At 46.2% G+C, this 25,461-nt stretch overlaps 1 protein-coding gene and 1 long non-coding RNA gene across 4 annotated transcripts in view; one reads left to right on the top strand and one right to left on the bottom strand.

The window, feature by feature from the left end:
- Positions 1 to 15,992, bottom strand: part of LOC146177579 (uncharacterized) — a 71,841-nt gene extending 55,849 nt beyond the window's left edge. Inside the window, exon 1 of one of the 2 annotated variants that reach the window (XR_014701051.1) lies at positions 15,767 to 15,992. This is a non-coding gene — a long non-coding RNA (uncharacterized LOC146177579). The remainder of the gene's footprint in view (positions 1 to 15,766) is intronic. The other variant, XR_014701049.1, reaches the window with a different exon arrangement.
- LOC146177578 (membrane metallo-endopeptidase-like 1) overlaps positions 1 to 24,556 on the top strand; it is a 130,370-nt gene extending 105,814 nt beyond the window's left edge. For both annotated transcript variants that reach the window (XM_084580509.1, XM_084580511.1), the window contains exons 6-7: positions 895 to 1,080; positions 19,086 to 24,556. In XM_084580509.1, the coding sequence (XP_084436635.1) occupies positions 895 to 1,080; positions 19,086 to 19,274 (375 nt within the window). In that variant the 3' untranslated portion in view covers positions 19,275 to 24,556. The remainder of the gene's footprint in view (positions 1 to 894; positions 1,081 to 19,085) is intronic.
- The last annotated feature ends 905 nt before the right edge of the window (positions 24,557 to 25,461 follow it).

Consider the following 25,461-nt stretch of genomic DNA (forward strand, 5'->3'; position numbering starts at 1 on the left):
CTCACTTTGTAGAACGCGACCATGAAAAAAGAGGCGCTTAGAATGGAGTAAATATGGTAACACACGAATTATATTTGTGTTGCACTAATGACTATATCTTATTAAGAATATGTTGCGCTGCAAATAAGCCTGAAGAAGGCTAGGTTGAACACGTAAACGCGCCTTACGAAAATAAAGGCCAATGTGGCCGTTCCTTTTTCCTTTTGGATGTGTTTTCAATGGATCCTTCAAAGCGGGCGTATAAACTTGTCGAAGGAGCTTGGGTACGGTCACAAGTCTGCCCTTGTTTCATACTTTGGAAAACGACTTCAGGCAAAAATATTTTCCCAAGTTCTCTATACCGGGTTCGGTAATAGACGGACCCTGTCTGGCCTTTCAACAGTGAAAAAAGAACCTCTCACTGGCATAACCGATTCAGGTTGCGAGATTGAGGTCGACAAAATAGGCTGGAAGGTAATAGTTACGCATACCGAAGTACCTTATTTAGTCGCTCTGCAAAAAGATAAGGCGCCTAAAAATTGGTGTGTATATATATAAGTTTGTGTGTGTGTGCGCGCGTGCGAGCGTGCGTGCGTGCGTGTGTGTGTGTGGTCATGAAGAATGTGGCACTCCAGTCGATTGCTCTATGAAGCTAAAATGCTCGAGTAGCTTAGAAGTGTTTGTTCAAGTGCAATAAGGTGCCCTGGCTGATAATTGTGCCTGCTGTGGCCCTTCTTTAAGGTGCTGCCTGCTGGGTCTGAATGTTGCAGTAGTGAAATGTGCAGGAATTAAGAGTATTGAAAAAACGCAACACAACCGCCTGACGTTTTCATCCATGCCTTCGGTCTAGCAAGAGCTGTGAAGGACATCGTGCTTAATACGTTATGTTACAAATTTCACTTCTCATCGCCTCAGGTGGACCCAAGCGGGAACATCGTCACCTCTTGGCTGACAGAGGCTGTGAAGCCCGTTTACAAAGGGCGGGTTCTTGGCTGCCTACCGCGAAGGAATGCGAGCATCTTCCCCGAAGTACCGGCGCTAGAGGTGGCCTTCGCTGCATTTCAGCGAGAGCTCCACGAAAACGACTCCCAGCTGTCAGAGGTACGTGGCCTCAGAACTTGGCACGCATAATGGGGGTAACTGGTTGTATGATATTTTATGCGCATGCCAGGATGAATTCCTCGTTGGTCGTTTTTGGGATATATATAGTGGCGCTTTGGGGTGCAGGTCCAATTCGAGAAATCAATATAGAGGAGGCTAGCTTTAAGCCACAACAATGTTCAGGGTTAAAGAAATTAGAGGCACAGTTCTCCACTAACGTGGATAATTGTGAAATGTTGATAGTTCCATCCCTTGTTCTCTTATGCGTTCTGCGTTTTGTTGCTTAGTAAAATTGTTTAGTTGCCCTGTGTAGCGGTGAAATTTGGAAACAGTAAAATCTTTGTGGTCAAGAAACCAAATTTTTGTAGTGACCCACCCATATCTGAAATACAACTTTGCGTCGTCCATACACATATTATTTTACACGCCGATACTGGTCAAATTCAGATGAAGTACAATTTTGGAAGTAAAGGAGATCTAATTTCCAAAAGTTCCAAACATAACTGTAAATGTTGCCTTTCTAGAATAAGTTTGGAAATCGATATTTGTCATACTCATGACGAGGTGAAATATTTGTGTTCAATCATTCACGTTTCAAGGTTACCGCTGAATTTGTTTATTTATTCAAAATACCATATAGGCCCTATTCCAGAGCATAGATTGAGGGAGGTAGCAACTGTAAAGCTATGCAGACTAGAATTAAGCATAAAAATTAGAACCAACGAAGCGCAGAAACAGAACAATAAATTAACTGCTCAACAAGAATCTAAAAATATAGTTCGTAAAATCGAAACTGTATCATCATCATCACCAGCCTTTTATACCCACTGCAGGGCGAAGGCCTCTCCCATATTTCTCCATTTGACCCGGTTCTGTGCTAGCTGCATCCACTTGACCCCTGCGAACTTCTTAATCTCATCCGCCCACCTAACTATCTGCCGCCCCCTGCTACGCTTTCCTTCCCTTGGAATCCAGCTTGTTACCCTAAGCGACCATCGGTTATCCTCTCTTCGTACTATATGCCCTGGCCATGCCTATTGTTTCTTCCTAATTTCCATTAGAATGTCGGTAACTTGAGTTATTTCTCTGACCCACTCCGCACGCCTCTTATCTCTTAATGTTACCCCTACCATTTTTCGTTCCATAGCCCTCTGTGTTGTCCTCAACTTAAGTAGAAGTCTCTTGGTTAGCCTCCACGTTTCAGCCACATAGGTGAGTACAGGTAAAATGCAACTGTTATATACTTTCCTCTTTAGCGATACCGGTAAGCTTCTAGTCAATTTGTGAGTGCTTGCCGAACGTGCTCCATCCCAATATTATTCTTGTTATTTCTTTTTCATATGGTCCGGATCTGCGGTTACTACCTGTCCTAAGTAGACATATTCGCCTACTACTTCCAGTGCTTCGCTACCAAATGTAAACTGCTGTTAATTCCCGAGGCTGCTGAATATTACCTTAGTCTTCTGCATATTGTTTTTCAAGCCTACCTTTCTACTTTTCCTGTCTAGGTCACCAATCATTATTTGCAGTTCATCTCCCGAGTTGCTTAGCAAGGCAATGTCATCGAAACTTAATATACAAAAATACAGCGCAAGAACGAAAAAGTAGTCATCAAACGCAACCTAAGAAATATGCTGTAAAATAAAGCGGAGAAACGTGAGTGAAAAATGTACATTGCCCAAACAACATCAGCTTGACAGTTAAAACAAGCCGTAAACCGTAGTCACTAGGAACAAGGTGAGTACTGGTGGAAAAAGTTGTCTTAAAATGTGTTGCGGTTAGCTATTGAAAAGATATTCCTTGATATAGTGTTGGACAGAGTGTATAGAATATAGTGTGTATATGAGCATGTATCCTCAGTTTTGGGAGTTGCAATAAACTTCTCTTCAGTCAGGAAGATTACTTTAAAGTGATATGGCCCCAGACTGTGCCATTGAACTGAGTGCCCGAAGTAGCACCACTGACTCGTGTAAAACGTTTTTGATGGTGTAATAGCCGGAATGTTGTGAAGGAGCACTGTGTGGAAGGGGATGCAGGGCGGTGCTGTACACATCTATGATGTAAACAGACTGTGGCGGATATGTAAAGATTCAAGGCCATGCCTTGTTTATTTTCTGGGTTATGCTTGCTCTGCGATCATAAGCTTGGTTATGAAGTTTGCGGCACGATTCTAAATGACTTCAGTCATATTAGGTAGGAGAGGGTAATGCGGGCTCCAAACTGATGGCGCAAACTAGAAATGGAGACATTCAAATCTTATCTAGGTCAATTTGAGGATGTTAAAATGTTAACTACGTACATTACGACACGAAACTCGCAGCGTTTACAAAACAATGCAGACGGCTGTGATGTGGCTAGGCCAGTTCAGGCTTGTTGCTAGGCGGATGCCAATGTATTTGTACATTAGGGCACGGCCTATCATTTTAAGCTGTTAATGGAATCTAATATTAGGCCGCTTATGGCTGAATGAAATTATTTAACACTTAGATGCATTTAAAATCATCTGCCACTTGTCACACCATTGCACTTGTCAAGTTCCCTTTGAAGAACGATTGGTCATCTGAAGTAAAAGCGGGTGATACAAAATTCAATCATCCGCGAAAACTCTGATGCTCAGTGATATGTTACTATGGAAATCATTGATATATAAAATTAAATAAAACGGTCAAGGATAAACTTTGAGTTACGTCATTTGTGACATAAGTAATCTATGAGGCAGCATTGTTAATAACAGTGAACAAGACGTTGCGGGGCAATGATAGCGTGAGTGAATCGAACCTGATAGCAGAGCGTTTAGAGATCAAGCGACATGAGCTACAAGACGAAATGCTTTTCAAATATGAAAATGCAATAAGTCTGGAGGTTAACGTCTATATTGCGTTTAAACTTATTTTCTGCAGAGAATACGGTCAGTTCAGTCGTTCAGTCGTGTCCGACTCTTCGTGACCCTATGGACCATGTCACGCCACGCTTTCCGGTCTCTCACTATCTTCCTAACATCACATAACTTCATCTGCAGTGCCTCGAGGATGCCATCTAACCATCGCGTTCGCTGCCTACCCCTTCTCCGGCGACTCTCAACCTTTCCCAACATCAAATCTTTCTCCAGCGACTCCTCTCTTCTCATCAGATGACCAAAGTAGCTGAGGTTTAACTTTAGAATTTGACCCTCAAATGAGCAGTCAGGGTTTATGGTCGACAATATCGACTGATTTGATCTTCTGGCAGTCCAAGGAACTCTCAAGAGTCTTCGCCAGCACCCCCATTCAAACGCGTCAATTCTTCGGCGGTCAGCCTTTTCCACAGTCCAACTCTCGCATCCATACATCACAACGGATCTTGGTTGGCAGACTAATGTCTCTGCTCATTACTAGACGGTCAAGGCTAACCATTGCTCTCTTTCCCAGAAGCAGGCGTCTGCTCATTTCATGGCTGCAGTCTCCTTCCGAGGTAATCTTGGAGCCCAAGAACAGAAAATCTGTCACAGCTTCCACTTCTTGTCCATTGATGCTCCAGGACTTGATAGGGCAAGACGCCATGATCTTTGTCTTTTTAATGTTCAGTTTAAGCCCAAACTTCTAACTCTCTTCTTGTATGCGCATCAGAAGTCTCTTGAGTTCCACTTTACTTTCTACCATTAAAGGGGTATCATCCGCATATCTAAAGTTGTTGATACGTTTTCCAGCAATCTTCACTCCAGCTGAAGACTCGTCCAGACCGGCCTTCCTCATGATGCACTCTGCATATAGGTTAAGTTGGCAGGGCAACAGTATGCAGCCTTGCCTCACTTTTCTCGGTCGGAAACAAATCAGTAAGACCACGCCCAGTTCTGACTATGGCCTCTTGCCCTTCATACAGGTTCCTGAGGAGACAGATTAGGTGAATTGGTACTCCCTTCTATTGGAGAGCTTGCCACAATCTGCTGTGATCTACGCAGTCAAACGCTTTCGCATAATCAATAAAGCAGAAGTAGATGGGTTTCTGGAACTCTCTTGCTTTTTCCATCATCCAGCGAAGGCTAGCAATTTGGTCTCTAGTTCCTCTGCCCTTGCGAAACCCAGCTTGCACGTCCGGGAGCTCCCGAACCACATACTGCTGCAGCCTACCTTGGAGGATTTTCAACATCACCTAGCTAGCATGCGAAATAAGCGCGATCGTGCGGTAGTTGGAACAATCTTTGGCACTGACTTTCTTTGGAATGGGGATGTAAACTGACCTCCTCCAATCCTGTGGCCACTGCAGGGTTGTCCAAGTCTTCTGACATAATGTATGCAGAATGTTAGCAGCGTCATGGTTGAGGTTTTGAAGCAACTCAGCTGGAATGCAAACAATTCCGCTAGCTTTGTTCTTAGCAAGGCACGCTAAGGCCCATTCAACTTCACTCTTCAGGATGCCCGGCTCGAGATCAGTAATCACAACCGTCTTATGTTGGGTTTGCACATTCTGGTCCTTCTTGTACAGTTCTGTGTATTCCTGCCACCTCTTTATCTCTGAGGCATCAGTGAGGTCCTTGCCTCGTTTGTCCTTTATCAAGCCCAGCTTAGCACAGAAACCTCCTTTGATATCTTTGTCTTATACAGAGCTCTTGTGTTCCTTAATTGGCTGTTGTCCTCAACTACTTGGCACTGCATGTTCAGGAAGGCACTCTTATCTCTCCTTGCTATTTTAAGAAAATCCGCTTTGAGAACCTTGTATCCTTCTCTTTCCCCCATAACTTTTGCCATCCTCCTTTCCTCAGCTATTTGCAAAGCCTCTTCAGATAACCAGTTCGCTTTCTTGCATTTCGTTTGCTTTGAAACTACCTTAGTAGGAACGTCTTGTATTATATCACGAACATCAGTCTACATCTCTTCGGGCTCTCTGTCTTAGATCTAATTCTTGAAATCGATTCCTCACTTCCACAGCATATTCTAATGGAATTTGATCCAGATCATACCTGAAAGGCCTTCCAGTTTTCTGCGTTTTCCTCAATCGAAGCTTAATTTTGGCAACAAGAAGCTGATGATCGGTGCCACAATCGGCCCCAAGCCTTGTTTTTACTGCTTGTATAGCGCTTCTCCATCTCTGCCGGCAAATAATATAATCGATCTGATTCCTGTAGAGACCGTCCGGTGAAGTCCATGTGTACAGGCGCCTCTTGTGCTGTTGAAAATGAGTATTCGCTATGGCCAGGTTGTTTTCTTGACAAACCTCTACTAGCCTATGCCCAGCTTCATTTGGCTCGCCAAGACCGAACTTGCCTATAATTCCGGATATTTCTTCTCTCCCGACCTTAGCATTCCAGTCTCCTATGAGAAAAACGACGTCTGATGATGTGGTGGGATCTAAAAGGCATTGTAGGTCCGCATAAAATCCTCAACGTCAGCTTCTTCAGCAGTAGTGGTCGGTGCATAGACTTGGATAACTGTTATGTTGAAAGGGTGACCTTGGATCCGAAGTGAAATCATTCGGTCGTTTTTGGGGTTGTACCCTAGCACTGGTTTACCCATTCTTCTGTTTACTATGAGAGCGACCCCATTCCTTCTCTTGGATTCGTGCCCACAATAAAAGACATAATGGTCGCCGGAATTAAATTCTCCCATTCCAGTTCACTTGAGCTCGCTGATACCCAAGATATCAATGTTCAATCTGCCCATTTCTCGCTTGACGACATCCAGTTTAACTTGCGTCATAGATCTTACATTCCATGTTGCTATGTGATAAATCTCCTTGCAACATCGGACTTTCCGGTCGCTTCCCGACACATCCACAACTGAGCGTCCTTTTGGCTTTAGCCCAGCCGCTTCATTCGTCCTGGAGCTACTAGGAATCGCCCTTTGTTCATCCCCAGTAACATGTGGGACGCCTTCCAACCTGGGGGGCCGATCTTCCGCCGCCATATCATTAACGGTATTGTGACTGGCCATAGGGTTTTGTTGACAGGAAATACTGGAGTGGGTTGCCATAACCTTCTCCAGTGAATCACATTTTGTCAGAACTCTCTGCCGTGACCTATCTATCTTGGGTGGCCCTACAAAGCAGAGTTCACGACTTCATCGAGTTTCGCAAGCCCGTCCGCCACGACAAGGCAGTGATCCATGAAGGGGAAAGAATACGGTATTTGACTCGAAATGGCAGTAAATATTTGAGGGGCCGTATTGCAGTTTTTTACAGCATATATAGCAAAAATAAATTAAATAATAATGAGCAGATGTGTGCCTAGATCCATTTTTGTGCGTTGAAATAACCTTGGCAATATTCCAAAGAGCTGGTAGCTATGCAGAGGAAAGTGAAAACTGAAAGAATAGACATAGGATTCGGCTGGAATTGGAGCGAGCATCTTTAAAAATTGTTGAATCTCTTATCTATGCCTGAAGAATTTAATGTTTTATAATTAGCAAAAACATGAGCAATGCTTTTAGTAGTGGCTGCTTATGTGCTATGTATAAGTGCAATCGGGTTCTCCTACAAACGGTATTCGGCATACTAGAAATACAGTAGACATCGATTAGGACATATGCTTAAGAGGGCAAATTAAGCTTTCCACGCGGCAAAATGTTTGGGTGGTCCACTCCAATTTCACCACTTTAAGAGCAGTTGCCCATTTCAGTTAGATGTAAATTTTGGACAAACTCTGACCCCGTCAAAGTTTGGAGTTCCATGGGGCCAAATTTGGGGCGTTGCCATCGAACTTTAGAAGCCACCATCGAGTCGGTCATACTCTAAATTTATTGAATATTAAATCTGCTCAGAATGCGTAGTCATTAATGAGTACACGATCTGTCCACACCTCCCATCTACTGATCCTGATCAAGCCACCCATGGCAAAGAAATGTCGCATTATATTAAAAATGCGACCACGCTTTGAAAAGGATAGATAAGACCTTGCAAAATACCAAGCTGTAGTAGAAAATATTTTTCCACTGCACGCTGGAAAGACAGCCGCACATTATTATGGGAAAAAACGGAGTTCAGAATAGACATATGACTGCAGTTGGGTGGAAACATTTCAAATTAGGACGTCTGCTTTGATTGGCGCCTTTAGGCGCCATGAGGTATTGAAAAGAGGTTTTATTGACTGGGTCCGACGGATAACGCTGCCAGGACTTCAGGCACAGCAGGGTTGTATTAACAGCCTCAGGTCACAGTTTCAGCGCGATAGATGAACACAAGCAACGGCGATTGAGATACCGCTCCGCTGAGTGTTCTTTGTCTTCCCTTCATATGTTGCGGCCATTGATTCAAACCTGTATTCTTTCCCGACAGCCGCCGGCATGCGGCCTTATCATTGTGATTATAGCGCACGGATCGATTATGTACTCTTTCTTTTGCAAGCTCCGCATCGCGAGACGCGGCTTTATCGATTCCTTATTTACAGAATATGCTTCCAGGTGTATATCGACAGATTGAAGCCACGCTCATGTTTCTGCAGTGTTCCAGGGTATGCTAATCACCCTTTGGCGGCTTTATCTCGATCATTCTTCGCCGCCTTTATATTGCACGCTGACACATGAAACAGGCATTCTCTGTTCGACGACCAGCGAGCATGTATGCTTTTATCGCCGACGTTGAATCGCTTAGTTCTTATGCGGGCGCAAGTCAGCCCAACAAAGGGATTCTTTAATGCACTCCCAGGCTCTTCATTTGTTATCAACCTCGTTACTCCCACGTGACATCTGGTGGAGGTGCTGCCCTTCGTGTTCTTGTTTACCGCTTCAAGCTAAGACCACATTTCTTTTTCTGCCGCCCTGGGGGACCAGCCAACAGGCTACCCAACCAGGAGCCAACTACCGGTGCTCCAACTCGAACACGGTCTACTGCCGGGCGCCGTGCCACCCCAGAGGGCGTCAACATTGACAATGTTCCAGCCTGCAGTACTAAATACCTTCTTCCAGCTCCGGGAGCACCTCATCTTCCAAGGACTGCTCACTGAAGACGCGAAAGACTAGATGAACCTCTTCGAACGCGTTGCAGATTTGAATGGCTGGAACATTGACGCTGCGAAACTCAGCCAAGTCTGGTTTGCTCTTCAAGGACATACCTGAATCTGGTATAAAAATTATGACTTCATTGAAAAATTTCAACATCCGTGATGTTGAAATAAAGGTATTTGTATTTGTATTGGGAGACACTCAAAGCGGAGCTTTGGCGGCTTTACAAGTTTTGTTCGATTTGAAAGAGCCGAGGCATTCCTCCCATCAAGAATTCAGGAACGTAACGATCCATTGCGATTTCCCGCTGATTCGCACAGCAGACAATAACTCAATACAACATCGAAGCGATGCATTGCAATAGTAAGCACGAGCTTCGTAGTTATGGAGCAATGTTAGCGCGACGTGATTTTGGGCACGGACTTTGTAATGAACATAGGGCGATCATCAACCTCCGAACCAGGTTGATGAAGTTCTCGATGGTCAAAGACATACCTTCTACGACGACTTCGGTGAAACACGTTGGCCTAAACCTTCTCGACGGAGAGTTGACCATGTCACCCAGATCACGAGTCGTAGTCTGCGTGGGTAACCAAGACATATAAACCGCCGGTGGCGTCGTCGAAGAAAAAACCCAGTCAGTTTTGGAACGAGGTCTCGACATCGGAAGAGGCATTGCCAACTTCTGGAGTCTAAAAACTCAGAGACGAATACCGCCATCTAAACAAGGGCACAAAGATCGCTTTCCTCGACGAGCTAGCGTATACCTGAGTGTCCTTCACCCTCTACAGATAACCTGAAGACGATGCACCCACCCGAGCCAAGCAACCCACGCTTGGCGTCAACCCATCACTACACTGAGAGAGACAAGACCAGATTCGCACTCTTGAAAGCTACAGCGAGTACTTTCAGCATTGCGGCGTAGCAAGCTTTGGTGGCAAAGCCCCGCTTCATAACGGACAAACCCGCTGGTCCGCTTCGTCAAATCCTCTACCGTGTATCGCCGCGAGAACGCCAGGTCATACGCGATAAAGTTGAGAAAATGCCTCATGTTCACGTGATTCACCCAACGAAAAGCCCCAGGGTAGCACCAATCGTTTTGCTGAAGAAGGCGCACTCCACTTTTGAGTAGATTACAGCTGCTCAAACAATAAAACAAACATGATGTCCACCCGCTTCCTTGCTCTAGACGGTCTCTAAAATGCTAAACCTTTCTTTTCTACGGACTTAGGAGCAGGTAGTGGAAAATTGAGGTCGACAAAAAAGACTGCGAGAAGACAGCAGTCATCACTCGAGGCGGCCCTTTCCAGTTGAAGGTAATGCCCTTCGGCCTTTGCTCCACACGAGCCACGTTCCAACGAGTAATGGACATTGTACTTGCTGGCTTGAAGAGGCGCATTCATGGTATACTATACGACATCGCTGTCTTCTTTTCGAATGTTCAAGACCACCTGAAAACGTTTTGGACTGTGCTTGACGCAATCATGTCGTCGGGGCTAACGTTGAAACCAGAAATATGCCACTTCGCCTACGACGATTCCAAGGTCACATCATTATTAAGGACAGGGTTCGTCCAGACCCAGAGAAAACAGCTGCGAACGCCGTTTTCACCACCTGCCACCAAGAAAGCTATGCGCAGATTCCTTGTGCTGTGCTGTTATTTTCGACGACTTGTCAGAAACGTTTCGCTCATCGCCAAACCGTTGACGCAGCTTAAAAAAGGCTAGCGTGCCATTTAGAGCCCCCCACCCCCTAAAAGGCTGCTTGGGGTGAAACCCGGGTGCAAGCAACTCATAGAGGTGGTTATCGTGAGCATTCAACTGAAATTTTAAAGATGTACGTGGAGCCCATGCTATGCAAATAACTTCTAAAACGTGGTCCTGGCTACCGCTCGCAGCTAATATCGGCAACACATCACCGCGCGCAAGCCTCTTCACTGACATCTGTGGGGCTTCTTGGCGCGGCCGCTCATTGGACGCTCCTAAGTTAGGCAAGCGTCACAGGGCGTGGGGAGGGGCGCCTTCACGACATTTTTTCTTTATTTCTTTCGCGCCGCCGTGGGTTGAGTTTAGGGGAGACAGGATGACCATTATTTTCACTCGCCGATAGTATTCTGTGCTAATGAAAATAGCTTAAAACATTTTGCTCTGCTGAGAGGATTGATAGAATACATAATGTAGGTGCGCGTTGTTCACTCGTAGTAAATAGCTTTTTACGGTAAGCGCTGCAAACAGACGTCTTACACAAATTTAAGCGTCACCAACAGTCCCTTCTGACCTAGGCCACTTTGATGAAACCGCCGAGATTGAAATGCACTGCAGTATGAGCGTAGGCGCCGTTCTCGTTTAAAAGAGTGTCGGGAATAAGAAAGTAATCGTTCAAGCTAACAGGTCGTTCGAAAAACTGAAGCCAATTACTCGACGACCGAGAAGGAGTGCCTCTCGATTATCTGGACCACTTCCATGCTCCGTAATCACTTATACGGTGGAACATTCAAGATGGTAAGCAAGCACCACGCGCTATGCTGGCTAGCGAATTTGAAAGAACCCTCCGGCCGCCTTTCCTGATGCCGCCTACGTCTTCAAGAATTTGACACGACTGCCGTTTATAAGTCGGGCCGCAAGTATTCTGGCACAGACTGCTTACCCCGCGCTCCCGTCGACGCTCCACATAAAGACGGTGAAGGCGAGCGTTTTTTATAGCCGGTAAGTGCCAGAAGGCCAGAACATTCACACAACTGCACTAATCCGAGTATGAGTTCAAAGACCAAGCCGAAAGACATAGGCACCACTTGTGATCACTCGCCTTAAGCAATTATGTCCTCGTGGAGTAGAGCATTGCTCCCAAAAATACCGCGCTGCTGCTTCTTGTGCATAAAAGCATAAGGCAGGGCATTCCTAATACGTTGCACGATGAACGAATAGCAGGACATCTCGGGCTTGTGCGCACGTTGCACCGAATTCAGAAGTAATACTGGCCGCGACTTCCTGCCGACGTTACCAACTACGTGAAAACGTGCCGTGAGTGTAAGCGACGCAAGACCCCGCCGACCGGACCAGGTGGGCTACTGGACCCGGTAGCGCCCTTTGCACAAATTGGGATGAATCTCGTTGGCCTCTTACCGCCTTCATCTACAGGTAGGAAGGGGATCATCGTTGCCAATGACCACCCTACTCGTTACGCTGAAGTAAAAGCACTGCACAATGGTACCGCTGCAGAAGTCGCTAAATATTTGTCGAACGTACTATCTTTCGACACGGCGCCGCAACAATTCTCATCACGGACAAGGGAACGGCGTTGACAGCAGAAATGACAAGCCATCTTTGAATACAGTTATACAAGCCATCGACGAATAACTGCGTACTATCCTCAGAAAAAATGGCCTCAACAAAACAACTGCAGACATTATTGTGATTTAAGTCGACGCCAAACACAAGACATGGGACAACATTCTGTACTAGGTCATTTTCGCTTATACCACCGTCCGGAAGACAACCAAGTCGACCCTGTTCAGCTTGTGTATGGCAGGGATCCCACGACTACGCTCAACGCAATGCTACCGCACGTAAACCACGAGAGAACCCGGACGTCACCGCCTACCTTCAGCTTGCAGACCAAGTCCCACGACCCGCCCGGCTGCGCAATAAAAGCCGGCAACGCACCGCGTCGCCAGCCGATACAACTTTCGACTTTCCGACGAACGGTATATATAGGCCGGGAAACAAAGTTTCACTTTCGACGCCGATTCGCCTCCTCGGGCTGAGTGAAAAGCTGTTGCTTGGGTACTTCAGTCCATACAGTCTCCGAGGAATCAGAAAGCTTGACTGCGAGATGATCTCCGACGGCACCACCACATCGTAACAACGCCGGGCGTGCCCATAAATCGGCCCTGTTGTGCGCGTAAAGCTTTATTATATGCGCTAAATGCCCTGGTTACTTTAAATTTATCGTGTTTTGGTTGCCCTTTTGTGCTTATTTTGTAAGCATCAAGGTGAGGCCTTGTTAAGGCAGAGTAACGCCATGAATCGTTGAAATCCTTATTTGTTGCATTCCGCCGGCATGCGGCCTTATCACCGTGATTGCAGCGCACGGATCGATTATGTACTCATTGTTGTTCATGCTCCATGTTGCCAGAGACAGTTCGCGCAAATATAGACAGTTGTCGCATATCCTTTGCGGAAATGAGCCTGGTTATTCTGGCCTGCAGTTGTCAGTGTATTAGCGAATAACAATCGTGGTAAATGTACAAGATCCATGTAAGGCCGCGGTGGCCCTTTCTTTAATGTTTCGGCGCGCGCGCCGCAGAAAACGGCGATGGAATGTTCTCCAAGCGACGAGAAAGCGACGCGACCGATTACGTCATCTCAGCCACCGCGCTGCGCCTCCTCGCCCTCGTCGCCATGCGCGGAGTCAAGCGTGCGTTCCCCCGCACGGTCCCGGCCCTCCTCCTCGCTTCGCGCGGGAAGGCCGCGCCTGCTGACCATGTTCGAGAAACTTCGAGGCCTCTCCAGAAGGCCAAGGGGGGAATGCATAGCTTTGCCAGCGCTAAGCTGTTTTCCGTTCCTCCTCCGCGCCTAGAAGGTTCGGCGCTGGCTATTTAAGAGCGCGCCGCGCAGCCACCGACGGTTCTGGTTCTGATTCAATTCTCGCTCGGAGAAGACAGCGTAGCAGGCAGGCCCGGACTGAGAAGTCGTAAAAAGAGTGATGCGCTCGTTTTGCCGTTAGTTATTCGCTCAGTCTCTTTTGTAAAGTGTGTCGCCTCTCTGTCTCATGTAACTAAGTTTTCTGTACCTTGCGCTTCATGTTCTTGTTATATAAAGTTATTGTTCGTTTTGTTACGGCAAGTTCGTTGGCCTTCGTCTCAGCGTGTTTGCGTGTGAACTACACGTCGCCTGCCGAATCGAGGAGCACCTTGGAGAGGTGCGGAAGATTTGAAGAGACAAGAAGAACCTGTGACGTTTTACTGGCGCAGTCGACAGGATCCGAACCTGTGCGGGGAAATCCACTTAGAAAAATATTGCATAATTTTCCCAAAACCTGCATTTAAAAGACAAAGTAGACACTTGGACATGTTGGTTAGACATCATCGGTGCAGCGCATGTACGACGAGATCGGTGGCAGACACATGTTCGAACGTTCAAGATGGTAAGCGAACACCACACGCTCTGCTGGATGGTAAATTTGAAAAACCCGTCCGCCGCCTTGCTTAATGCAGTCTACGTCTTCAGGAATTAGACGCGATTGCAGTCTATAAGTCGGGCCACAAGCATTTCGACACAGACTGCTTATTCTGCGCCCACGCCGACGCTCCACCGAAAGACGGTGAAGATGAGACTTTTTTGGGACCGGTAAGCGCTAGAAGTCCAGAAGTGTCGCGCAACTGCAGTGATCCGACCATGAGTTAAAATACCAAGCCGAAAGACATAGGCGTCAGTTGTCGCTCGCCTTAAGCAATGACGTCCTCGTGAAGAACGTTGTTCGCCACAAGACCCCGCTGCTGCTTCTTGTGCCTAAAAGCGTAAGGCAGGACATTCTTAATACGTTGCACAACAAGCCAAAAGCTGGACATCCCGGGTGTGCGCGCAAGTTGCATCTAATCCAGGAGAAGTAATACTGGCCGCGACTGCCTGCCGACGTTCCCAACTACGTGAAAACGTGCCGTGAGTGTAAGCGACGCAAGACGCCACCGACCTGACCAGCTGGGCTACTGAACCCGGTACCGCCCTTTACACAAATTGGAATGGATCTCCTCGACCCCTTCTCATCCGTGTCTGTGTCTCCTCTTGTCCTCGTCGTAAACGCACTGCACCAATAACTGCATTTAAAAGCGTATAAAATTCAGAATACACTTGTATATTATCCGGATCCATATTAAACTTTTAAACCACAGGCTTTCTTTTTTCCCGTCTATATGGAATCGCTCAAAGACGGGCCTGAATTGCGTGGGTATACTGAGGGTCAAAGGCATGCTCATCCGTCAGTAAATATTGAGATTCTACCCATTTACGCGCGATACTATAACAAACAAATGAGATATCTGAACTGAATAATGTACCTACCTGTACACGAGATAATGTACACGAGAAGCTAAAGTGAAAGACATTAATTTATTAAATTAGATATTACATTTTTATTCTACTCTTTAATACACAGAGCTTTAACCAGTGAATGCTTTTAGTTTGAGCAGGTTTACTTGCGAAGCTAAAGAAAGTAGAGAGCGGCTATTAATCTAACTAGACTATTCAAATCGATTTTAAAGGTTTGTCGATACCCGGAAAAGGTACGGCTAAACCGTAGGGCGATAAACCACACACTGCTGGGACTGCTGATAATACCTAAACCTTAGCGAAGTGCATATAGGCTGCCAGGAAGTGCTGGTGTTACCTTAAGCAGAGACTGCAGTGCAAAATGAGCGAACGAGCATAACTCGGGTTTGCTTTTGACATTAAAAGAGAAAACAAAGAAAAAAGCATGTACGATGGCATTTGTCATGACAGCGACAGCTCTGCCCCTAAACCAAATCAAGCATGAAGCTACTTAGGTAGTGCAAATAATAATAATATTAATAATAAACAACGAAGGACCCTATCCACCCACTGAAATTTGTCAAAATTGCTGGAGCGAAAGACAAATTAGCTACGAAATGTACGGAAAAATATCACATACTGGCAATTACCATCCAATTTACTGATTGGAAAATTAAATTTTCTCTCAAAATAATAAAATGAACAATATCCTGAAGCTGGCAAGTGCTAGTTCCCGACAAGATGTCTCACGCTCACGGTTTTGGTGATCGGACGTGAAGATGAGACGGCACAAGGAGGGTGCGATCCGCCTGCAGTTTCTACACAATGGGGCAGATTTGGCCGGGCCACCCAGGGCAGAATCCCCGAAAAGCTCAATCGACCATCAGGTTCGCTGCCAAGGCTGGGAGGCAGCTTCCAGCCGCAGTGGGACACGGTAATTTCCTCTGTGTCGACGGTCAGACTGAAGCTCTTGTGGTTTGCTGTCGCATTTTTGTTACATGCACACAGCTAATAGCGAACAGGCGCTGGCACACACACACCTGCATACACAACATGCAGCACGCCCGCCAGCCGAACCCAACTCCGAAGTCTGCCACTGAAAATGAACGAGACACAAAGTGCTGAGGCGCACGGAGTTGAGGGGGAGGGGAAAGAAGCAAACACACACAAAACGGAGAGCTCGCGGCCTACGCGGTAGAGCGTGGCAGCTAGGAGGAGAGATGAAATGCGAGTCCACTCAGAGACCGCCGCTGTCTGAGAGGGAAGAGGGGAACGCGGGAGAGGAGTCACTGTCTAGCCAGTGCGGCCATCGACGCAGCAACCGCCAGCTGTCTGTGAGGTTGAGTCACCGTCTAGACAGCGCGGAGGGGACCGTATACTGACTGCTATCATTTTCTTGATATTTTGGATCGCTCAAATTAACCGACCATGCTTTTGTGCACCGGACTGCCGCCGCATTTTAAATGAAAATGCAAGTTAGTAGGCTGAAAGAGGAGCATGGCCATAACCCTGCGCCCTCCTGTATTAAGGAAGACATGGTGTAATAATTATAGCGCACCGAAATCTGCAGGAGGTTTGAAATATTAGGAGTCGTAGCTATTTGCTAAATTGGATACAATTAACGAATCATGCAGGCCATGCTGAGTGTAGAAAAATTGAAGCTCGGCCACATGATGCCAGTGTTGGATATTTTCAGAAGGTAGACGAAGGTTATATATTGCTAATATACAGTCACGATGGCGCCTACATGATTAAGGCCCTGATGAGGCTGTATAAAGTCCTGTTAACGCCAGGCATATGGCCCTGGTCTGTCTATATAAGCTCATGACGACGCCATATATGCCTTTCTCAGGCCACATAATGTCGCGAGGATACCATATATGCCCCTGATCAAGCCATATAAGGTGCCGTTACCCGTTCAGATATGGATTATATGTTGCATAATATGGCCAGATCTGAGCCATATAAGGGCAACATTTTGCACATATATGACCTAATCTGGCCTGATTGTGGATTTGATTTACTCAGATAAGGTCTTATTTGCTGCCTTATATATTTGTATCTGGCAGCATACAAATATAGAGGTTATATATATATTTACTAAGATAATCGCTAATAAATACAGGACAACCTTAGACTGCAACCAAGCAAAGGATCAAGCCGGTTTTCGGAAACGGTACTCTACTATCGATCATATTCATACCACCAATCAGGTGATAGAAAAATGCTCGGAATATAACCAGCCCTTACACATAGCATTCATTGCTTACGAAAAAGCATTTGACTCAGTTGAAACCTCGGCGGTGATGCAGGCTTGCGAAATCACGAGGTAGACGAGCCTTACGTGAAAGTGCAGGAAGATATATATAGTGGCTGCACAGCAACCATAAATCTGTGTAAAGAAAGTAACCAAATTCCCATAAAGAAAGGTGTTATGCAAGGAGACACAATATCCCCAGTACTATTCACAGTTGCTTAGAGGAAGTATTCAGAGACTTGGAATGGGAGCAGTTAGGGATAACGGTAGATGGAGAATACCTCAGTAGTCTGCGATTTGCTGATGGCATTGCCTTGCTAAGCAACTCGGGAGATGAACTGCAAATAATGATTGATGACCTAGACAGGAAAATTAGAAAGGTAGGCTTGAAAATCAATATGTAGTAGGCTAAGGTAATGTTCAACAGCTTCGGGAAGGAACAGCAGTTTAGATTTAGTAGCGAAGTACTGGAAGTAGCAGGCGAATATGTCTTAGGAGAGGTAGTAACCGCATATCCGGACCATGAAAAGGAAATAACAAGAAGAATAAGATTGGGATCAAGCGCATTTGGCAAGCACTCGCAGATTATGACAAGCAGCTTACCGGTATCGCTCAAGAGGAAGATATACAACAGTTCATCTTACCTGTGCTCACCTATGGGGCTGAAACGTCGAGGATAACCAAGAGGGTTCTACTTAAGTAGAGGACAACCCAGAGGGCTATGGAACGAAAAATGGTAGGGGCAGCATTAAGAGATAGGAAGCGTGCAGAGTCGGTCAGAGAAATAACTCAAGTTGATGACATTCTAGTGGAAATTAAGAAGAAATGGGCAGGACATGTAGTGCGAAGAGAGGATAGCCGATGGTCGCTTAGGGTAACAAACTGGATTCCAAGGGAAGGAAAGCGTAGCAGGGGGTGGCAGAAAGTTAGGTGGGTGGTGAGGTTAAGAAGTTCGCAGGCGTCAATTGGTTGCAGCTAGCACAAAACCGGGTTAATTGGAGAAATATGGGAGAGGCCTTCGCCCTGTAGTGGCTATAGTAGGCTGCTGATGATAATGTGAGGATGGTGAATTTAAAATCACATGAATTAAAAAATAAAAAATCACGCAATAAAGGTCGGTTTAAAGGACATTCCCGTCTTCTCTTGAGGCGAAGCTTAAGCACGTCGCCCTAATTTTCTTCCTTTTTTGGTGTAGTTTTTTAATTTTTATAGACAGATATTTAGTATCAGGAATCATTAGCTTCCCAATCTTTTGTTATTTGACAGCTTTGTACGCGTTTTTTATTGTTTCACTTATCCCAACTATTTAATGATAAATAACTCTCAATTTTCTTATTTAGTGTCATCAAGCATTCGTTTTTCAATCAGCATATTTTGACGTCTTGGAATCCCATTTCTCCATTTCTCCGAGTTTACAATTGTTTTCAGTTTTCAGTTAATTACAACAATTTAATTCTCTCATTATCGCCCGTCACACACCAATCAGTCGTCAATCAGTAGAACCACAAATTACCATGATACGATAATTTTTATGCAGCCCCCAATTATTTCCGACACGTGGTGCCGGCTACCACTGCTACAATCACTACTATTACTACTACTGCTACTACTACTATTACAACGATGATAAAGGCCCGGACAGATTTTCGAACGAACGAGTTTTGAAAGATTTTGCTTAATAAAGAAAGCAGAGGGTTCTGTAATGATTGCTTGCTTTGAATAACTTTCCCTTTGTGGAGTCAGTACACGTGATGGCGGCGGTTGCCATTTTTGAAGCATGACATAAATTACTGTGGACCTCTTGCGTCGCAGGAGCTGACCGAGGAGAAGGTGTTCTTCATCACGGCGTGCCTTCCAAGTTGCGCGAAGACGAGTGCCGACAACCTCTATGGCGGTGACTGCAACAAGGCGATGGCAAACTTTGCGCCCTTCGCCAGAACCTTCGGGTGTCCCCTCGGATCCAACATGAACCCGGAAAAAAAGTGCACCTTCTTCGGCTGAGATACTTGGCTTCTTCGACGTCTTTGGTTGTGTGCGGGTTTTTAAGCCAGTGTGCCTCGTTGTCTGTGGCTGTGGAGTTGCTTCTCGAAGCTAAGGTTTCTTATGTTCTGGGACAATTATCTTTGAACTTTTATATTTACAGCAAGGATTACTGAACTCTCACTTACCTTCTGACTGAAAGACGCCTCTCGAAGGGGCGACAGTTTCTTTATGGAATTAGGCCTAATGATACAGTGTCTTTGTGACGTCCACCAAAGTGTCGTTACAGTGCAAGGTTAGAATTACAGAGAGCGGCTCTTGAAATGTAAAATATTTTTATTTATATTCCCATTGTACACGTGAAAAACAGTTCATTTTGCACTAGAGATGAGAGCAGCTAAATGTTATTTGCTACGCCGTGCATGACAATATTCTCTAGCACTCTGCGTTGCTTTTGTCTTACAGCACCGCCAAGATATTCGCTCCCTGTGCATATTTGTCTAGTGTCTAATCATGCACTGTACTACACTTGTGAGGATAGACCTGGTTCATGCGGATATGTGTAATTGTTGTCTACGTAATTATTTGTTCCAAATGAACCGGCCAAACGCTGATCCATAGTTCTGCACCGTTACGGATAGTAATGTATTATATTTGGACTGGTTTATATGCAATGAGTATCAACAAACCTTACTATATGTTCTATACTGAGTACTACAAAAATCAGCATAATGAAGGATGATAGCCGATTACCGGTTAGTGCTCTGCTTCATCCCGAGCTCTTCTTGTTCACTTTTATTCTGCCTATAGATTTACGGACAGCTGTGCCCTTGAGACTGAAGACATTTTTGCACACACCATGGACGCTTTCATGATAATGCATGATGAAATTTGAATTTCGTCCTGGGTAGTTTTTGGCCCAAAGTCATAACGTCGATAAGTGCTTCAAAGCGTGCTGTATAAAACATTCTACGACTGTGTGCACTCGCATAGCATAGTTTCAATTTAGAATAAGAAATACGAGGTTCTGAGCTGTTACTTTAAGACAGACTCGTCACCCTAGGTGCTACCTACACACTTCTGTGGCGTACACCTGCATACAAAACTGCTGGGTTAAAGCTGGTGTTCTTAAACTGCAAAGAAACGCGCATTTTTATATTATCTGCGATAAGAGACGGAGGGTGGGGGAGGGGGGAGGGTGAGCGGATAGCACCTGTAGTGCTATCTGAGCTCATGGAGGGTGTTGCAAACATTGCTCTGAACGCAGGCCATACGCTGTGCAGTTCCCACCTATGTCAATGGTCAGCGGCAAACTTGAAAAACCACCATTGCGCTGTGCGCTGCTTCTTCTGCCTCGCACTATCACGAAATCAATGAACTATTTAGAGGTTAACGAAGAGTCCATATGTACAGACGATGGTTATTTACAAATGGTATTTCAAAAGTTGTGCGCCAGTTCTGATGGTTTATTTTCACGGTTAGAGCAAGCAAGAAGTAGCCCAGAGCTTCATGCTGTTTTTCCGGATGTTTAACATGTAGCTGCGGGTGATAAAGGATCAGGTGGGCGTATGAGGCCCGCTATATTGGCGGGCTTGTGGGGTCGCAGCTCGCACAGAACATGGGAAGTTGGGATTTGCCGGCAGATGTTTTGTCTTGGTTAAGCTACTTACGTGCTCCTTTTCCTGGGTGTTACTGGTTGTCTGAAAAAAAAGCCATTTCTTTCTAACAACCTAAAGCTCCATTCATCCATTTGTACCAAGCAACTGATTGTTGAGGGCGCTTTAAAAAAGAAGCCAGCTCTTCGAGTGCTTCGGCCTCGGGAAATCGACGCCGAAGGACGTACCAGCGCGAGTTGTGCTGCCTCCACCGGTGGTGGCGGTGACAAACATTTATTAGTTTTCGGCAAGGAGCTGTTTGGGGCTCAGGCATTATTAGCCCAGGTCCTCACAGATTAGGTGGAGCTCCTATTCCAGAGCCCAAGCGGTAACTAATGCCGCTCGCGCACTGGCTACCAAGGTGTTCTTGGACCGCACATCATGGCAGCTGAGCAGTGCCGCCTCCTAGTCCTCCCCAGAAGGGTGGGTGATGAAGGACTGGGAAGGGTGGGGATTGGCTGGGAAGGCTCAGACCATCCGAGAAGGTCTGAAAAGGTCGCCCTCACACAGGTTGCAGCCTCAATCAAAGTCTGCAGTGCAGTGTTCCAAGACTGCTGGGCACAGATTGTAAAACGTTTGATGAAGAGCCTTGCGTCCTCTTTCGGGATACTTGCACAGGGTTTCGGAAAACAGCGGTGGCTGTCTTTATAATGTGTAGCTATGTCTTGCAATATGGACAGATATTGGGAGGTCTCGGACTGGGCTTACCGAGCACACCACATCACTTCTCGGCACCTAGTGGCCACCATGAAAAAATACCGCAAGAGGGTCGGCGAAGTAGCGCTGCTTTAGGTGTCTCTTACTCTGCTTAGTGAAGCGGCATCCCTCATTCTAATTTCTAGTAACGGCACCCCTTTTTTTTCTGCGCTCCTAACATCTGGATGATGTCAATAAAGGTTTGAATTGAAAATAAAAATTGAATAATAATAATAATAATATGCCAGAACCTCAAACTGCGGTTTCGGGCAATTTCACGTCCACAACATGCGCAGCAAGTTCACTGTTAACATCAAGGTGTCGGGCTGCCACTGAGGCGGTTTCGAACTTTTATCGAACGAATTCGATTTGCAGTAAACAGCAGAGCAACTAACCTGTAGCAGCGAATTCGTTCTGCACATAGCTGTCTGCGCTCCTCGGAGAGTTGCAATTGTGCAATTGCATAGTACCATGTTGAGATCACTGTTGAAGCACAGTATTTTGAACGAGATCTCGTGCGGCTCATGCTGCAGGACGGACGTCTCCTCTCACAAGGCGATATTTTCGGCATAATTATCGATATGCTTCTAGACACAGGTCATTATTGCGCGGAGTTTTTTTAATCGATATTTATAGCCTCATGGCATCCGTAGGGTATGAGATGAAGGATGAATAAATGAATAGAAGATGTTTGGATGATTTTATGAAGTCCAGTAGTGAGCAATGATGAGGTCACCGCGTCCAAGCGATATATGAGGTAGGATTGGTTGCTCAAAGGCCAGCTATCGTTAGGTGCCGCATTCGTGTTGGCTTCAGTGCTGGGCAGTCTCACAACAAGTGGCGAATGTCGTCTTCAACATTTTCGTTTTCACAGATCGGGCACCCTGGGCGGGGATATAAGTATCGGAAGGGACACTACGTCCTTGTGATCCCTGGTGTAAGAGCAACACCGACCCGGATCCTCCTAAGCGCAACCTTCTCTGCGCTGGTGAGACCGCGGGGAAGGGATGCCGCACACGAAGGGATAAGTGCTCGTGTACGGCGCCGGAGGTTTTCCTTTCTTGATAAAAGGAGGGTGGCGGTCCACTTCGAGCCGTGGCATTGACACGTCTTGGTTCACGAGGCGGGTCGCTAAATCTGCTTGAATTTGGGGAGGCAGCAGGTCCCATGGGACCCACTCAATGCGTACTGACTGCAGAATGTGCGCCGCAAGCTGGTGGATGTTTTGGCATATTTTAGGGCAGCGGCTGAACCGTCGGAGCAAACTTACTACTTGAAGTGCGTCAGTGCGGATGACAACGTGGGCTGCAGGGAGCATGGTTATGGAAGTCAAGGAGCAGAGTGCTTCCTGAAGAGCCGCAAGCTCAGCGCAGAAAGATGTAAGTGGTTCCGAAAGCTGAAACGTAGTTGTCTGATTCAGGCTAGGTCTCCGTAAACAGTAGATTGCCGTTTTGGCTTCACAGCCTTGCAGGCTTGCATCCACGTACACTACAATAGACATTTGAGATAGCTGAGTATCTTGCTCTTCAAATCACTGGCGAAGCAATGATGCCGAATTGGCAGGCGTTGGACGTCGAATATCAGTTGGCTTGTTGTCTCCTAACTATTCAAATTTCCAGGGAAGGGAGGAAGAACTGGCGCAGGTGGCTAAAGAGTAATGTGTGACGTTGCATACGCCCTCAGTGCTTGCGTGGAATGTCACAAAGTGGCCTTGACTGCGCGAGCATCACGGTGATGCTGCACAGGCTCATTGATAGTGTGAAGCGGCGCATTCTCTGGTAATGCTACGCCCGGTGTGAGTCGTGGAAGGATTGTTATGGTCCTCATAGCTTCTCGATTTACGGCTTCAAGGCGATCCCATTGTGCTCTTGTAAGATGCTGGAACTGGGCCTAAATTAACTATACGTGGCTGCAGAACAGCCCTCCCCTACTGGCGTGCAACAGACGAGCCAGCACCACCCGCTTTACGCGCAACTGTTCTTACCAAACTCATAGTGGGAAGTGCTTGTTGTTTGCCTGAGAAAGCCGAGCAGTCGCTGATACTGATTGGTGAATGGTTAAGGCCAGAATTTCCTAGCTCGGGCTTTCTTGTAGTGGGGTGCCTGATATAAGAGACGAATTGGATTTGAAGTACGTTTACGGCGTCCCCAGCGGCTGGCGACAGACGTGTATGTAGTTTTAAACACAGAAAGTTGAAGGCCAATGGAAGATGCGTAATCGGAGGTTATGTCTAATGCTGATTGAAGGGCGGCCTCTTTAATGAGCCGATCATGGTGAGTGCTCCATACCGTGATATCATAGGCGTATTGCAAAAGCTTTATTTCAGGGATATATCATGTAAGCGCCATGCCAATGGGATGAATATAATTTGAACAACGTCGAAGACAATACTGATCTCTGGGGCACGCCACGTAGTGAAACGAATGAACCAACTGTGTCACCACTGAGGCGTATTACAAATTTTCTTCCTTCAAAAAATGATGCGATAAAACTGCGTACTCTCGGAGGGAGATGAAGCATGTCAATGGAATTCAGGATTGCAGCATGACTGATGTTGTCATATTTCTTTTCATCGTCCATTGCTAATAGGGTACCTAAATTCCAGCGGCGGGTAGATAATGGAACTGCTGATGCCAAGACTACCAACCCATCCTCTGTACCTATGTATGGACGAAATCTCATTTGAGCAGGGTGATAAAAACCGTGCTGTTCAACCAAGAAAGTCGTGTGGCTAGCATTTTCTCTGTAAAATTGCACAGCGTTGACGTTATGGAGATTGGTCGTAAGTTGGCGAGCTCTGTCTGAGGCTTTCCAGATTTGATAATAGGGATCACGACAGCGGTTTTCTAGCTCTCGGGTACGACAGCACCCAGCCACACTTTGTTTATGGTGTCTAGTAGTTGAGGGAGTGCAACAGTACTGATGGTCTTGTAAGCTTCATACTAAATTTTGTCCAGACCGGGCGCTGTATTCTGTTTAGCATCGTCAATTGCAGCCAGTAGCTCAGGCATCGAAAAGGGACTCGCAATTCCAGATGGTAGTTTCCATGCATCAGCTGCTGAAGGAGGCAATTATATATCGTATTTGAGAAACATTTTCTTATTAATTTATTTATTTATGGCGCTGAGTTTGCCACACGGCATAAAAGGTGGTGGTAGAGTCACAGAAATCTGTGGGATGCAGCCATGTGCAAAAGTCACATAAACGGCGTGCATATATAAATGTTGTTTGTTATCCATAAGTAGAAATGAGAGGCATTGGTCGGTGAAAGTCCAGCTTTTTGTAAAATGGTCTTGCGTATATGCGAAGTTCCCGGGCATGTCCATATTAGATGCCGGACAGTTCTTCGCAGTGTGGGCATTTGTCGGGAACTGGAATAGTAGGGAACATCGTTCGCCTGGAAGGTGGTGGCAGTCAGTCACGAAGAACCACACCGGAGGAATTAAGTGGCCCAAGTTGTCCTTGCAATTGGGAAACATTTTCGATTAGCTTCTTTGGCGAAATCGCCCGGCAACAAATTAGCCGCAAAGCATGCTGTTGCTTCTGCGTTAGTAAAACGGCGATCGTGTTCCATTGCACGACACGTTCGCCAGAGTGAGACGTTGGAGGATATAGCAGAAATTTGTTCACAGCATGCATGCCAGTGGCGTCGCGAGAGATCGCGTTCATATCTGCGAGCCTTCGCAGTACGATAATGCAGTCGTGTACCCTTGAGGATATGCCCTACCTTGCCAATTTCCGGCATGGAGCTGTTGACCTTGCGACACAACGCAAGCACGTCCTGAATGTAGGCAAGGTAGGAATCCGTGGGGGATTCGACACGAGAAGAAAGTTCCGTTTTGGCAGCCAGAGCCCGC

The sequence above is a fragment of the Amblyomma maculatum genome, chromosome 10, assembly GCF_055883805.1.
Source record: "Amblyomma maculatum isolate TAMU_Amacu chromosome 10, ASM5588380v1, whole genome shotgun sequence".
Taxonomy (NCBI): Eukaryota; Metazoa; Arthropoda; class Arachnida; order Ixodida; family Ixodidae; genus Amblyomma; species Amblyomma maculatum.